This window comes from Nannospalax galili, unplaced genomic scaffold, assembly GCF_000622305.1.
Source record: "Nannospalax galili isolate Female #2095 unplaced genomic scaffold, S.galili_v1.0 scaffold161, whole genome shotgun sequence".
In the NCBI taxonomy this organism is placed as follows: Eukaryota; Metazoa; Chordata; class Mammalia; order Rodentia; family Spalacidae; genus Nannospalax; species Nannospalax galili.
The window spans coordinates 7,408,903-7,426,492 of NW_008348586.1; the positions used below are offsets into that span (position 1 = coordinate 7,408,903).

At 39.1% G+C, this 17,590-nt stretch overlaps 1 protein-coding gene across 4 annotated transcripts in view; it reads right to left on the reverse strand.

Moving 5' to 3' along the window:
• Sorcs1 (sortilin related VPS10 domain containing receptor 1) overlaps positions 1-17,590 on the reverse strand; it is a 561,958-nt gene that overhangs the window by 160,907 nt on the left and 383,461 nt on the right. For all 4 annotated transcript variants that reach the window (XM_008845715.3, XM_008845714.2, XM_008845713.3 and 1 more), the window contains exon 5: positions 16,179-16,252. In XM_008845715.3, the coding sequence (XP_008843937.1) occupies positions 16,179-16,252 (74 nt within the window). The remainder of the gene's footprint in view (positions 1-16,178; positions 16,253-17,590) is intronic.

The following is a 17,590-nucleotide window of genomic DNA, read 5'->3' on the forward strand; positions in this document are numbered from 1 at the left end:
AAGCACTATGTTAAAGAGAAGTGGAGATAGTGGACGGCCTTGTCTGGTTCCTGATTTCAATGGGAATGCTTCCAGTTTTTTTCCATTTAGAATGATGTTGGCTGTGGGTTTGTTATATATGGCTTTAATTATGTTGAGGTATGTTCCCTCCAGTCCAATTCTCTCTAGAACTTTAAACATAAAAGCATGTTGAATTTTGTCAAAGGCCTTCTCTGCATCTATTGAAATGACCATGTTGTTCCTGTCGTTGATATTTTTTGTGCTATCACCATTCTATAGAAAATAACACACTAACCCCATCTCCCCTAAAAATTGGTACCTTTAACATGTTGTTAATGATCTTTTAGTAATCTCTCTACATTGTACAGGTGTTCCTTTCTTTCTTTTAGAAAGTGTCTTTTTCTTTGTTTAATAAAATACTGCATTTATTTATTTAGTGTATGTGTGTGTGTGTGTACATTTGCTGAAGAAGTTGAAAGTGTTCATATGAGAAAAAGAAGGAAGATCTCAACAACTGGAGACTGCTCTTCTGTGGTTAATCAAGTCAATCATCACAGAGATTAAAAGCACTTTTTCTAAGGTCTCCATCAAAAAAAAAAAAAAGGAAGCTGTACAAAACAAAAAAACTATTATCAGCAGAGGAGCCTTCCCATCGTGAGCAGGTGGCACATCCATGGTTCATTAGAGCCTATGGGGAATGGTTTGGCCTCCAGCTCAGAGCCAGGGAAGTGAGGAAGTGATGAAGGGCTCCTGGTGAAATAAACAGCAACATATAATCTAGGATCAAGTTTGCTCACTGTCTGTTCTGATCACTGCTTTGGCTGAGCAACTAAATAATGTCATGAGCAAACTAATAGAGGAACAATTCTTTACAAAAGATCCCAGTAAATAAATATAGCAGGAATGACCAAAATAAATAAAATCATCATAAGAACATCACAGTGAAAGCTGATGCCTGTGAGTTTAATTTACGAACACTAAAAGTTAGGGACTAAAATGCAGAGCCTCCGTGTATCTCTTCAAAAACTAGTAATTACTGTGGTCATTTTAACATATGCTCACACAGTGTTTAACACATCTCCTGCTAAGTTCTGGAGCTTAAATCTTTCTTTGAGTGTTTGTTAGATATATGAAACTTGGAAACCCAGTAACCTTTCAGGGAAGAAACCAGGCAAACACTGCAATTTTCAAACACCCAAGGGCAACAACATTGCTAATAAGGCATTATTGATAGTTTGTATTCCTTAATATGTTGTGTTTACACAAGCATGTCACTCCTGTGTTACCCCTTCCAACAATCTATAACTTAGTCATTGCAAGGAAATACCCTAGCCCTATCTAGTAGACATTCCTCAACATACCTGACTTGGCCTCTTAAAATATTTCCAGGTCTGAGGCTGGGGAGATAACTCAGTAGGTAAAGCCTTTGGCACACAAGCCTAATGATGACCTTACTTTGAATCTCTACAATTCATATACAAGGCAGATGTTTAGTGTGAGTGTCTTTCATGCTAGAGCTCCTACAGGGAGATGGGAGGTAGAGACAGGAGACTCTCCAGAAGCTCATGGGTCTAGCCTAGTGTACACACTGGAAATATCAATAAAGACATCCTGTCTCAAACAAGGTGGAATGTGAGGACCAGCACACAAAATTGTTCTCTGACCTCCACACATCTTACCACACTCACACATATGAAGGTTGGCAAAATATACATGTACCCCCCAACACATGCACACACAAACTTGTCCGTCTCATCAGTACATAGAAAAGCAACAAGCGGTCATAGACTGGAGGAGACTGAATAACATGCCATACAAATGTGATGTAAGATTCCGCACCAGAAGGAAAGGGCATTAGTAGAAAAGCCTGAGTGAATCCAAGGGAGGTCTCCGTTGACCTGTCAGTGTCCCACCAAAGTGAATTTCAAGGCTGGGAACTCTGCACAATTTTCATGTGAGATGTTAGCTTTGGATGGAGCTGGAGAAGAGTCTGTGGGTATCACCTTTGCTAGTGTTCATTAATTGTGAAATTTTTAAAAGATTAAAAAGTTATAGGAGGAGAAACTATAGCCAAATCTCCTAAAAATATATCTAATTATAGAAGAACTAAGTAGGGAAGAAACCTGATTTTTAGAAACACAATTCTGCCACAAGAAACGTTTTGGTCATTTCGCTTTTCATACAAAACAAGTAAATGGCTACAGTATTTCAGCTTTTAGTAATGGATTATTAACAGGTTCCAACAGTCACAAAAATAACACTGCAACATTTTTTTAAATCAGTATGTCAGAATAGAGTATTTTCTATTATATTTAATTTTTAAAGGTATGTGTATATGTGTGCACATGTGCAAATGAGTGAAACTACCATCAAAGGCCCTAAGAGGGGGTGGGATTCCCTAGAGCTAGAATTAGAGGCAGTTGTGGGTCGTCTAATGTGGGTGAACTCAGGTCCTCTGCAAGAGCAGTACGTGATCTTAACTGGTGAGCCATCTTTCCAGACCCAGAATATCTTTTATTACGGGGCTGGTTTTATTCTTAATTTTTTTTTTCTGATAGAAACCAGCATTAACTCCACACTTTCTATTTATTTTTGGTTAATACTGGCAGTGCCTAAAATTTCATTCACAGCATAAACACATTGAGCCCAGGAGCTGCTGAAGTGGAGGCTCACCTGTGAGGATTGTCCCTGATGGGGTTGTGTGCTAATATGTGATCTGCAATTCTCTCTCTTAGGCATCTTGTTTTCCTTGGCTACAAAACTGCTCAGGAGAGTATCTGCTCAGAGGAGGCACAAGGATCAGTTGGTTTGTTCTCTAGGATGGTGATTCAGAAAGTATCTCAGGCACATAAATACTCTAACAAGTTCCATCTTGTCACCATGCAGTCATAAAGTTGCTCAGTTCAGCACATGATAATGGTTTTGTAATTCAATTATTGGTAGTTTTGTCTTCCAGGATTTATCTGCCTTAAATGTGTGCACTCATGTAAAACCTGTTACTATAAATCTTATAAATGCAGGTTTTGTCCACGCCCTGGGGCACATCTTGCCATGCCTGTGAAACCTTGACAGTTTTCCCTAAATTATGGGATTGTTCTGCTTAGAGGTGTTAATGCCAGTGCCAACAATAAACAACACTGGGACAGGTCCATTTCTTCTAGCTATTTCACTAAGAGGAAGATAGATCCTGATAGACAGCAAAGTTCCATTCTCATTTCAAAAATCTCTTGGCATCCATTTCTCTAGCACTTTGTAGAAGAGATTCCAAGTCATAGGTCAGATGGAATGCCTTCTAAATTCTTCTTGAGTCCTGAGACTCTGATCCACCCTGACACATGAATCAACCCCTCAGTTTTGAGTCTTCTAAACTAATTTTAGTAATTATCTATTAAGACAATCTGATCCAACCTTTGATAAGAAAATAAATATCTAGAGCCACTTTATGGCCCGAACCCATTCTTTATTTATATTTATCAAATAGTAATTGAGATCCTATTTCACACATTCCAAAATGCTCATAAACCAGTAGGTTCCTTGTGACGAGTGCAGCATCTTGGTGAAACAGAATGCTTTTTTCACTTATGCATAAAATAATGGCTGGGCGTGGTGGCGCACGCCTTTAATCCCAGCACTTGGGAGGCAGAGACAGGTGGATCTTTGTGAGCTCAAGGCCAGCCTGGTCTACATAGTGAGTTCCACGACAGCTGGGGCTACAGGGAGACCCTGTCTCAAAAAGATGAAAAAAAAAAAAGATGCGTATTCTTTTTCTTAAATTTTAGACGCAGTGATATGGATGAGATGTGGTATCTGCCAGGCACTCTTCCAACCATTTCAATGTACTAGGTGTTTATCCAAGTATTCAAGTTCTTCTCAAATCACTCTCTCTCTCTCCCTGTGTGTGTGTGTGTGTGTGTGTAAGTATGTGTGAATATGTTGGATTTATGAATGTTTTCCTTTCTTCTTCCCTTCCTCACTGTACAATATCTAAGCACCAAGTAATACTGGTTAAACATAGGCCTCAGGATTTTGTTACAGGAAATGGAAATGGAAGTATGACTCAGGAAAGAAAGGACAGCATAAAAACGAATAATGTGACAGATGCAAATGGTTTCATTTTGGGTGGGGGGAGATACTTATAATGTTTTAACTTGTATGAGGGAAAAATCTCTCGTCAGGTTAAAGCATATTTTTTTGTTTTATTTGGAAGATATATATGATTTTTAAGTGATGTGTGTAGGAGATAAGTTTAACTGGAGTATATCATAGTGATTTTGTATTCGATAGCATGGGGAAGCTGCACTGTCTCTGCATGGATTCATGTAAGGAAGGAAATATGTGTGAAGCTTGGGAGGCAGGAGAACGCAACAGGCATCTTTTCTACAATGGACTTGAGTTAGATGGTGTGAGAGGCAGATGTGAGGGGTGATAGCTGTCCTTTCAGACTGCCAGCATCCTCTATATCCCTCTGTGAGAACTGCTACTGTATTCTCAGCCAAGTAGCCCAAGGCCTCTGAGAGAAGGCAGTTTCCATTTTTTGGTCATCAGAATTTAGCTTCTAAAATGGTTTAGTTGAAGCCAATTGAAGGAACTGGTTATCAGAAGACTGAGAAGGCCACCTATAAAACAGGTGGCTCATATTCTACCCATGGTTCCTGATTCTGTGGCAACAAAGGAGAGCACATGTACACATTAAAACTATTTTAGTTATTATGTTTATTTTATGTATATGAGTGTATTGCCTAAATGTATGTATGTGCACCAATATTGTGCAATGCCCATGAAAGTCAAAAGAGGGTGTTGGATCTCCTGGAACTGGAGTTATGGACAACTGTTAGCCACCATGTGTGTGCTGGGAACCGAACCTCAGGTCCTCTGCAGGAGAGTCAGTGCTCTTAACCACTGAGTCATATCTCCAGCCCCAATGTACACATTTAAATCCCCAGTGAAATGTAAATTATTAAATTGAATCAAAGTGAGACTATCATATTTCAAAAGGCTATAATCAACACTCCCCCATCACTCTTTTGAATAGCAATTAATATTTATTCCATATATTGTACATGGAATTGATATAATTGTATCAATTGTATATAATTGATCTGAATTATCTGATTTTAATTTGGCTTACAAATATATAAAGAAAATTCTCAAAGTTGAAGATATGGCTCAGTGGCTAAGAGCACTGACTGCTCTTGCAGAGGATCCTGGTTTGGTTCCCAGCACCCATATGATAGCTATACCCATCCTTAACTCCAGTTATAGGGGATCTGGCATCCTCTTCTGGCCTCTGAGCATTGCAAACAGAGGCACACTTACATAAATTCAGGAAAACACTCATACATATAAAATATAAATAAACAATATAAAGGAAATTCTCCTGCAATGATCATTTTACTGAAGAACACTGTGAGACTTAAAGAAGTTGGATGTTTTCTGTCATGCATTTGCAAACAGGATTCCACCAGAAGCATTGTGAGTCCATAGAAACTTTCAAAAAGACAGGGGAAAACCCAAAAGCCTTGAATTAAGTCAGCATCCCTTAATAACAATGAAAAATTAGTAAGTCAGAGTTGCGACCCCTCTCCTGTCCTTTGATCTCGTCATGGAAATATTTGCCCTTTGACATCAGAGGAATTCTTACTGGAAATCTGGAGAAGTGACTGAATCTCTCTTGTTCAAAGATAGAGAAGTTGCTGCCCAGGGGAACCTGAAATCATCAAGATAAGGGGACAGGAATCAATGAAGACCATTAATGAATGAAGGCTTCTTCTGGAGAACTGATGGGCTCACACTGCACAAGGGCACATCCAGCTTAATTTGTACGGGTAGTCGCAAATCATAGGAAAAGAGTAAGAAGTAGAGGAAAGTGCAAGAGGGATGGAAAACAGCACTTATGTGGAGATCATTAACAGAAAAAAGAAAGAAAAACAGATAAAATGCAGGCTTCTCAAGGATAATGAAAGCACTCTTATGTACTCTACTAGCACAGGTATGGGAAGCACCCAAGCACAGCTCTTGGGATAAGATCTCAGAATCCCTTACTGTCACTACCCCTGCTCTTCATCAAACCCTGCAACTTCAGCTTACAGGGCCAGTGTTCAGACCCAGGAAAGACAGTCTGCAAGGAAGAGAAGTTCACAGTACAAAGATAATGGGTTTGGATTACTCTGACTTTTCTAGATTATTCTGTATGCAAATGTTGTAAAGGATCTGCCACTCCACAATCTAGGCCATTCTCCTGAGAGAGCCATCTAAGCACAGGTATTCTGCCTTTCCTTAAAGTTCTCTGCTGACTCAGACTTCGTTTATCCTTAGCCAAGTTTGTTTAGTTAATGAAGAAACTAGTGTAAAGGAAACTGTGTCTTCTGCTGACCTAGAATCTTCCTCTGATGTCAAAGTGGCATTTTTGAATGGTATCCTTTCAAGATAGAAGGAAAGACAGAGTTTGCCTATGATGTTTGGTTAACAAATGAAAGCTTTTCAAGATATGTTTCATCTGCATGTGTTTATGGGCTTATGTATGCACATTCACACGAAAGTTCAAAATTGGTAAAAGTTAGTACTCATGTGTGTGTGTGTGTGTGTGTGTGTGTGTGTGTGTGTTTATGTGTGTACAAGTTTCTGCTGCTGTAGTTAAAGTGACATGCAAGGTGGACAAAAACTTTTGAAAGGCAGAGTTCGAGCTATTAAGAAACTTACCTTTCAGCAGGAAAGAAAAAAGAGGACATAAAAGAAAGATGGATTTGAAGAGCATACTAATTATTAACTTACTTGCTGTTAACAAAGCTATGTCATTTTTAGTTTGTCAAATAAAATTTTGAAACAAGACTTTTAAAGTTGGACAAGCTTCCTTGAATTACTCAGTAAATAGTGAATCTGGGGTTGAATTTGGGCATGATGATCCTAAGCTAATTCCTATCAATTACACAAACAGACCTGAATTACAGTTCATACTATGATGTATTACATTGGGGATAGAGGGATTCCGAACAGTGACACACACTTCTTTGCTACGAGGGAAGAATGAGGCAGAATGCTTCAAACCACTGCACCCTCTTTCTTCTTAATGGACTACAAACACATCTTGCTCCTTAGATAGATGAGATTTTATCTTTCTCACCATGCTCTACCCCTTCCTTTTTTACTTATTATTTTTGTTTGTGGTTTTAGTTTAGTTATTTTGAGACAGGGTATCACCATTTAGCCCTGACTGCTCTAGAATTTGCCATATAGACCAGGCTGGCCTGGAATTCATAGAGATACTACTGACTTTCCCTCCTAAGTGCTGTGATTAAAGGCATGTACCACCATGCCTGGCCTCTTTTTTACTTTCTGAATATCAGTAGACTATATAGAGAAAAGAAGTGCAGAGGTCCCAGATTTGTTACTGAGTCCACTGAATTCATCTGAAAAAAATGAAATGAACTGTACTTGCATCATGCCAAGTCTAGTAAGTCTTTTCGGTATTGGTGGCTCAGAAAATCTAGCAGGATTGTGTTGAATACAGAGTACATCTGAACGAGGAATACGGGGGTCATGGTGACACAGTAAACTAATCAAGAAACAGTACTGGGGGCCTGTTATTGGCTCCTCAGCAATATTCAATAAGGATTGAAGAGTGAATTTCAGTCATATGAGTCTAAACTACACACAGAAGAGGTTTTATATTTCAGGGTGTTTTTGGGAATAGATTGATTTGTGGCTAAAAGGTTATGGAAGTTCCTCTTTCTTTAAAACTTGTCAGTTAACACTAAGTAGGGGTAAGAGGCCAGTTACACAGGACCTATGCCAATGTAGTTCTACACTCAAAGTAAGCTTTACTAGTCCATCGCATCCTGAAGGTCATGAAGGTCATATAACTCTAGTGATAGAGAGTTACAGCACAGGGTACAGTAAGCACAAACACCTCAGCCAGACACAGCTAGGTTTGAATTCCATCACCACTGTCTACTAATCTAGGCATTAGGTAAGCTGTTTAAGATCTGTGGGGTTTTGATTGTCTACTTAAGTTTTTATTTTTTTCTCATAAGAACTGAATATTAAAATATCTATGCATAATAGGCATCCTTGGTGGCTGCCTTTCTGCTGTCTACTTTCCTTTCCTGGAAGGAAAGGTCAAAGCTGCTCAGCTTCTTCTGCATCATCACCATTCCAAACCCTGAGTGAGGCACATAGTTGATGAAAGTTGATTCTACCCTCAGGTATATCTAGAGGCATGGTACCTAATCAGGCCCATAAGACTTAATTCCAGGAGCTTAGCTGGACCAAGTAATGATAGGTTAAAAATCTGGGTCCAAATCGAGAGAAAGCACCAGGACACAGACAAGAACTCTGGTGGGATAGAGCTTATTGGCAGAGTAAACATATGGGACAGTTCCCCATTTGGGATAGAGTAGCTGTCTGTTTACAGGCTGTTGGCTGGGGGTTTTTATAGGGGATTTGGGAGGGGGATCAGAAGGTGGGAAAGTTTTTTTTAAACAAGAGGGGGAGAGAGTCCAAGGGTTATCAGGAGAGAACAGCCTACATCAAACTGTCCCCTTCCATCACCTTCTGTCAGCCAGGATCTGGGTAATGGGATTAGGGATGTCTAAACCTTGTGAAACTTATCAGGGGGGAATAGCTTGTACTGAGATAGTTCCTACATCAGTGGGTCTGGGGTGCAGGGGCCTGTTTGTCTTCTAAGATTATCAAAGGGGAAACAGGCTAAGACAGCTCTTTGCAGTGACTGGGTCTTGGGTCAAAGGTGTACAGTCTGTTTATCTTGTCTGCAGATGGTCAGGGTGCTCATTAACTCAGTCCCTGTAATTCCAGAGGACTTGCAAAACCATGAGGCCCTGTTGCATTGGGGAGGGGGTTGCTGTAGATATGAACCCTAACACGTTAGAAGACATTTTCGTTTTTAGGGATATGTAAGCTTCCCAGAGGCCACTTCAAGCAGAGTCACAATGGACTTCAGGGTGTGGCAGGCAGGGAGAGAACGTGATCTGACACATTTAACAAGCCTCTTCATCTAGATGAATAAACAGATCCTCTCTGTTCATTTCTTCTTTTTAAAAATTTTATTAATTTTTTATGTGTATGAGTGTTATTTCTGCATGTATGTAAGTGCACATGTGTCATGCACTGCCCACAGAGGGCAAAAGAGTCAGTTCTGTCCTTCCACTGTGGATTCTGGGTTTTGAATTCAGCTCCTCAAATGCTTTTACCCACTAGCCTTGTCATAGATACAACAAAGGTTAACTTTTAACAGCTCCTACTTTTTCACACATTAATAAGTCATAGAAAATAACTAATTATGGATTCTGTTCCAATGTGTATCAAACAAATATAACAAAGTAAAACTGAGCCATTTTTCAATTAAGTGAAATGGTCCTAAGACTTTATTGTCTTTTTCACACTTAATAGGGTTCTGGTTCATTTATAATGAGAGCTATTCTCCATTGTTCTATCCTAAACTTAACTTGGATTCCAATAAGCACATTCTTTAACCCCTAATATAGAATCAGACTCTGGGCAGAAACTCCACTTTTTCAAGGCATTCAGGTACCACTGACCCTCCAATTTCTATGTTATTTTTCAATGTTTAATGCAAATTTTTATATAACTTTGCTCTTAGAAAGTTATTAAACTATAATTAAAACTGTATTATTTTACATTTATAACATACTTCTTTCTCCCTTATTTTATTGGGGGATGAAAGTAGTAAATAAATCTTGAATTTATTTACAAGCAAGGGCTACAAAGCCAGATAAATTGTTTTGCTGGATAAACTACACATCTTTTTTTTCTCTTTCTTTAAAATGGAACAATGACCACTACCTCACAAAGACATCTTGAAGATGAAACACCATGGTTTATTGCTATGCCTCTGTCATTATAGTTACTTAATAAACATAAACCTATTTATGGCACTTTACTGTGCTAAAACTCTGATCTTGCATCTGTGTTTTGTCCCTGATGAGAATTGATTCTTCTTTCTTAAATAAAAATTTTATTTTCCTCTTTAGGAGTGACATCGCCCTCTGGTCTTCAATCACACAATTTGATTCAGCCCCTTGATCAGTTCCCACAGCAAATACTGTCCATCCTCCATGATTAATATGTCACCTTCTAGGCCCTTAACTCAAGTCATGCCACTGACCCTTTACTCCCTAGAAATGGAGAAAGAGGGAGGTCAGGTGACAGATCTGATAAATCATTCAACTTGTAAACCTAAAACTGAAAGTATCTATCCCCTGTTCCAAAGTGGAGAAGGCCAATCTAAAAGTAAAGCAAACATACCACCACTGGCAAAACAGACCACTACTGTTAGTCAGTAGGCTCTTGACATAATTCTTAGGCACATAGAAATGACTTGCTTTTCCATATTTTCTTTGTTAGTAAATGGCAAAGCTAGAACTCAGACCTCAGTGTCCCTGAGGCCCTTCACCTCCAGCTGTACTGTCCACAATGCAACAGATGCATCACATGGGAGGAGATATGCCCAGGATTGTCCTCAGTTACATAAAAAGATGAGCAAATCCTTGAGAGATGATGTGGTGCTTAGATATGTGTTATATGATGGACTATGCCACTTTTGAAAGCAACATAAAATGCTTGGGGAAGAAAGTTGTTATTTATAGTAGTTATGGTAGTATTAATAGCAATCATTATGATAAGGTAAGAATAAGATGTTACATCCCATAATTATTTTACAATTGCCATTGATTTCTTCTGGAGTTGGTATTACTATTGCCACTCAAAAGTAATTCTGAAGTATGCTAGGTGATTTGGAAAAGCTATGATTTCATCTTCATGTTTTTTCATGAACAGTGCTATGTTATTATCCATGGTCATTTAAGGATTCAGCACTAGAGAAAACTTTCTCAGTATTAACCACACCCCTTACTAGGTGAAGAGCAGCAATGATTAAAGGAAATTTCTTGTAATTAGGCTTGCTGAAAACTCCTCAATAGTTTCATGGCTTCTATGCGATTAGAAGAAGTGTATTGAAATTTAATAATACAGGTTTTTGATTGCTAGATTTTCTGTTGCACTCAGAAAATAAAGACCACGTAGGCAGAATCTAAGAGATTTTTATACTGGTAGCCACGTTGGTGCATTGTGCCTTCTCTGTAGAAGACAAAGATTAAAGAACACTTGGAGGCCAAATGTTAAACCCAATTGGAGAGATACGCAGGCAGACCCTGTGGCCCAAAGACCCTTGAGTTGTCATCGCTCACCCACATAATTGGGCTAAACTTGTAGTTCCAGCCCAGAGCAGAAGCAACAGAAAATCTACTGATAAGGTAGAACATGAGCATTACAGAGTCCCTGCATTCAAATCATCGCTTTGCACTTTCCAGCACTGGGACCTTGGTTCAATTACCTGAATTTTTATGTCCTTAATTTCCCTACTATTTTTATGAAGTATTTTTTATTAAATTTTTGTGTGTTTCATCCAATACATCTTAATCATATTTATAGCTTCCCCTGTCTGTCTCCCTAAAGCCTTTCCACAGGATTTCATGCATTCTGTCATATTTCTCAAGGCCTACTGAGTCAAGTTTGTGTACCCAGATGCCGCTCAATGTGAATTTATCCACTAGAGTCTGTTCAGCCTATGTAGTATCACTCGCTTAAAGATTGACTCTCTCATGTAGCAGTGATCGGTTGTCAATAGTTCCTCAGTTAAGACGGGGCCTTCTGTTTATTTCCCCAGTTCTATGCTGAGTTTTGTCTGGTTAGGTTTGCATGGGTCTTGTGCATGCTGTCACCATTGCCGTAAGTTCATATGAGCAGGTTTCCAGAAGCCTGGAAGAGTCTGTTTCTTTATGGTCATGTACCACCCCTGGCTCTAACAATCTGCCACCTCTTCCACAATGGTTCCTGAGACCTGGGTGGGTGAGATTTAATGATATCTCAACTTTTAATGATGATGAGTCACTCCTTTCAGAAGTTTGTGATGAGGATTAAAGTTTTAACTTTGAATAGTCCTTACTGTGTGGCTGATACTTGAATGAGTAAGATATGTTCCTCTATTCTAATGGGAAAAGCAAGAGTTCTGTTTATTGTTCTTAAGGGACAGAGGACCTAGAATTCATACACAACATTGTGCAACACTTTTAAAAGATGATATTTTTGTGACAGTTGGTGGTGAGTGCTTTGCTAATCTAGTTTTCAAACAAACAAACAAAGAAAAAAACCCTCTCTACAGAATAGATATGGTAGCTGTTAGCATGGGTGACATGGTTTACCTCAAGTAAGCTGGAAAACATGATGCCCCAGACACTGTTCATACAGACATACTTTAGCTCCAGATTTTGCCTTGTCCATCCTTTCATGGAACATTTTTATTTCTATTGTTAAGGAAGAACAGTAACAAAAAAATCCTCTGTCTGGCCTTCTGAATTGTGTTGTCTACTCTCTAATGCTAGATAGAATGTACAGCTATTGGTTGCCTGTCAGAAGCCTGACTTGGGAAAATGTTAGTTTGTTATAGCATTTTTATTGGGAAAACATCATCTTGGTTTCCATAATAAACTGGGAAGACTACATTATTGCTACATTATCACAAAAGAAGAGGAAATGAGGGAAAAAAGATGACTTTTCTACCAAAAAGTCTTAATTTTTAGACAAAACATATACAGACGAAAGGGATTCATGAACAAAGGACATGAGGAGAATGAGTGGTGGTGAAAATGCTGACCAGGAGGGGAGATTAAGGAAGACACAGAGATGAATTCCTGGACTTGAGAGAAGCCAACTTGGACTTTGAAAGCAAGATTCAAGTCATCTCTAGACAAAGCACCAAGAGAAGCAGAAGCTAGCTTCAGTGGAACCAAAACCTTCTATTTGAAATGAATCATTATGATAGGTTGATTTCATTTGGAGCTGAGGAGATGCCTCAGTAGGTAAGAACATTTGTTGGCAAGTATAAGACCATGAGTTCAAATCTCTATACCAATGTAAAAAGCCAGGGGTGGTGCTCCGGGGATTGTGGGGGTGGGGGGCATTAGGATAACTGGGACTTGTTGGGTGCCAGACTAGATCCAGGTTCAGTTCAGTAAGATACTTTGTGTCAAGAGAATAAGGTGAAGAGTGACAGAGTCGGCACCCTACCTGATTTCCTATATAATGCACACCTGCACACACACACAACCATATAGTACACACATGTGGAAAGAAGGAAAGGAGGAAGAGAGAAAGGAAGGAATGAAGGAACGAGGGAAACAAAAGTGAAAAGAAAAACAAAGGTGGTTTCACTGCAAGTTGACGTTGTCTGGCTTGTGTATAACATTTTCAGGCCCTCTGTCCCGCCCTCCCTCCCTCCCTTCCAGAGACAGAGTCTTATTCTGTACCCACTATAGCCTCAAACTCAAAGTGATCCTTTGAGTTCATTTCTCTCAGTGTCAGAATTATAGGAAAGTGCCATGATGCCCAGTTTATGTAGTGCTAAGGACTAGCCTCAGGGCTTTATGCATGCTAGGCAAGCATGCTACCAACTGAACCAATCCTCAGCCCCTGCATTTTCTTTGTAAGAAATTTTCCTAAAACATATCTGTGGCTTTCAAAACCTAAGAGACCGTTAAGGTAATGTTTGAAGATGAGAAAGAAAAGAGCTGGGTGTGGTAGTACACACCTACAATCCCAGGACTAGATTACGAGTTCAAGGCCAATCTTGATTTGAACCTACAAGAGATTGTGTCCACCCTGACCTACATGAGACCTTGTTTCATAAAAAGAAAATGTGAAAGATTAAAAATGCTCTCCTCTTTTATGTTAATAAAGATGTTGGGAAATCAGTGGGGCGTAGGCAGCTGGAATGAGCCTTGGGGACCTGCTTGTCCTTTTAGTCCAAATACTGGTGTGAGGTACTATAATTTTTGGAACAAAGGGTTTCAGGGGTAATATATGGATAGTAAATGAGAGAAAATTTCATAGCTCTGATTGCAGAGTTATTGGTTCCTAAAGACCACTATCCTGATGATTCTGGACAATGTGGTTAAGGGATATGTAAACTATTGTTTGAGCTGGTTCCTTACAGCACTATTTATAGGAATAGAAGTCTGGAAACAAGGTAGATATCTTTTCCATAGTCAAATTAGGATAAACTAGGGTTTGATAAATAATACCTTATGATACTGGTTAGGATACAAATTCAAACTTTGTTAGTAAGCAATATATCAAAATTACATTAGAATGTTCCAAACTTTGTTCTTACTTTGTTAGGATTTAATCCTTTGGAACACAAAATCCAAAATTAAATTTTGCTACTTGCTTGATTTTCAAGTTAAGTCACCCATTATCACGGAAGAGGCCACTTCTAATTTTATTAGAGGGGTGATGAACAAAACCAAGATGATTCTTTTCTTTGCTTCATTTTCGTTCTTTGCCCTCCTATCCCATATCCTGTTTCCACATGACAACCCTTCATAAAGGGCAATTTATTTTTACAGTAAATTAATATTATGATGTATCTCTACTTAAATTCTGTGGTGGTTGGAATTAGAAATATCCTCAATAGCCTCAGGTTTCTGAACACTTGGTCCCCAAATGGTGGTTCTCTTAGTTCAAGTTATAGGTCGGTGCAGCCTTGCTGGAGGAAGTATGTCTCTGTGGGTGGGCTTTGAGGGTATGCAGCCTTGCCCCATTTCCCCTTCATTCTCTCTACTTTCTGTGTGATAAAATGTCATCAGCTAGTTTCCTGTTCCACTTACCTGCTACCTGGCCCCCACTTTATGGACTTTCCCACTGGAAATTTAATCCAAAATAAATTCTTACTTCTATAAGTTCCTTTTGGTTATGATATTTTATCATAGTAACTTAAAGGAAACAATGCAAATTTTAAATTATTTGTAATTATTTAAAACACTATGGTGGGGCTGGGGAGATGGCTTAGCCATTGAGACCACTGAGAGTACTGGCTGTTCTTGCAGCACCCACATAGTAGCTAATAACTGTCTGTAACTCCAGTTCCAGGGGATCCAACACCCTCTTCTGTCCTCTGTGGACACTGAATGACACAGATGCACTTACATACATGCAGGCAATGCATGCATACAATAAAATAAAAATAATAAAACAAAAATTTAAAAATATATAATGCTAAGATTGAGCATGTGATGCACACCTTTAATTCCAGTACTCAGGAGACAGAGGCAGGTGAGTTCTGAATTCTAGGCCAACCTAGTCTACACATTAGTGAGTTCTCTTTAGTCAAGGATATGTAGTGAGACCCTGTCTCAAAAATAAATAGATAATCAAAGAAATATATGTGTATGCCTAGCTTCAGCATGATATCAAAAACAAATACAGGCCAGTGTGCATAAACAATACTTCTGCAAATATAAATATCCAAATGTACACAGCTCCCTCTCAAAGCTCTCAAAGCTAAAGCCCTATCTAAACTCTAAAATAACAGTGTCTATAATAGGGAATTATAATGCAATTCAGTTTAATGAGGCCATGTAGATGAGACTCATGGTTAAATTTGTATCCTTGTGAAAATTAGAAGAGAGACCAGGTCTCTCCTTTCTGCCATGTGGGAATACAACTGAATGGCAGCCATATGAAATGCAGGGAAAATAACCTCACCAGAAATCAGATCTGTTGGTACCTTGATCTTACAAGTTTCTTAGCCTTTGGGACTGCACATACATCACAGCTGTTTAAGTTGCCAGTCTATTGAATTATGTTACAGCAGCCTGAGCAGAGTATAGCCATGCATATGCATATACATGTCAATACACAGCATATGTCTAGAATGTTAAGTGAGAACGCAGGACCTCTGGTTGTGTCCCATATGAGAAGAAGGAATTGAAAACTTGAAATAAGGAAAGGAAGGTGATCTACATTTAGACTAAATAAGATCTAGATATTTATACTGAAAATCTTTATTGAATATGTAAGGTATATGTATAAAATGCCCTCATCAATAAAAATGACTGTTACTTCCTTTCAAAATGTCTGCCTCACAGGTTCATATAAACCCAACACAGGAACTCTCACAAAACTCCTGAAGTTCATTAATCTTAATGATCCTTTAGGGGTTTATGAAGAAACTGAGGATGCAAGTTTTAAGATGCTCTTAAAATGTTTACTACTGCAGGGTCCTCTCCTGTCCTAGGAGAAGTGGCTATCCCAATGCTCCATGTTAAGTGAAATCTTAATTGGCCAAGAAATAATATAAGACTTACCAGTAGAACCTATTTGGTACCACCGCTTCTTGGATAAGCTGCCATCTTCTTCCAAATTCAGCAGAGCTGTATAACTAGAGAGAAAAGAAATTAATGAGGATCATGGTCCTAGCATACACATAAGTTCTCTAAATCAGTAACAACAACATTTGTCATTTATTGGGCATCGATCATATACAGTTGAGTGCTTCATTTACATCACCTCTGTTTCTCACATGAATTCTTCAAAGCAGATGTTGACATCTCCATTGTATACTTGAGGGCAGTGAGCTTCAGCAAGATTAAATGATTTGTTACAAATCACATACTTCGTAAGTAGCAGAGTGACCTAGAATTCATACATTTTCTGTCTGGTAACAATATCATCTATCTCACTTGATAAGGTAAACAATATAATCCCTTTTCTACTACGTGTAGTAGAAAGAGGGAAAAGTAGGCTTAACTCTGGAAGAACACATAGTGTAACCTGGACCTGATGTAAAACAAGAAGATGCTGGAGGCAGTCAAAGGTAAAGAATGCAGAGGAGAGCAAAGTTAATCAAGGGTAGTTCTCAAATATTTATAGAAACAGTTGGACCCTAAACTATGACAAGATTCAGATTGGTGTTACAAAGGGCAGAGCAAAGTGGTGAGACAGACAGAGCCAAGACGTGAATAAACTGGCCTATAGCAGTAAGTTTGGATGGGTATGCGAAGGGAAACGTAGAAAAGGCTTTAAATACCAAGTTAAGGAGACCAGAATGTATCCCACAGACAATAAATCACCAATGTTAGTCTTTGTAACAGTAACCAAAAGAAACTCAGGTTCTATAACCTCAGTCCGCATAGACCAAGCCCTTACCATAATCCATTTTTGCATACATTATCTCATTTACCCCCACACCATCTCTGTGACATACAAAGTTACTGTGGTCATTTTACAGATGGCTCCCCAGCGGGTAAGGTTTAAAATCCCTTTACTATACCAGTTCAGTGCTCTCCAGAGGAAACCGCTTGCAGGCTCATGAGGTAAAGACTTACCCACTCCCACCCCGAACACACACACATACTCCATCTTCCCAATCATCCTTCTTCCATTCTGTTGTGATTTGCTGTTTCGTGCTACTTCTCCTTCCTGCTCAGATAATCTTCATGTCATCTCAAAAGTGGCCTCTTATGGAAACTTTGATAACCTTCTTTCTCTAGGTACCTGGTTGCTATGGGCAGTTGACTACTTTCCTAGTTTGTTCTCTTCATTGCTGTGACAAAACACTCTAACCAGTACCAACTTGGGGAGGAAAGGGTTTATTTGTCTTACATCTCCCAGGTCGCACGCAGTTCATCAGGGAGCCCAAGGTAGGAACTCAGGGCAGGAGCCTGGAGGCAGGAGCTGGAACACAGGCCATGGAGGAATGCTGCTTACAGGCTTGCTC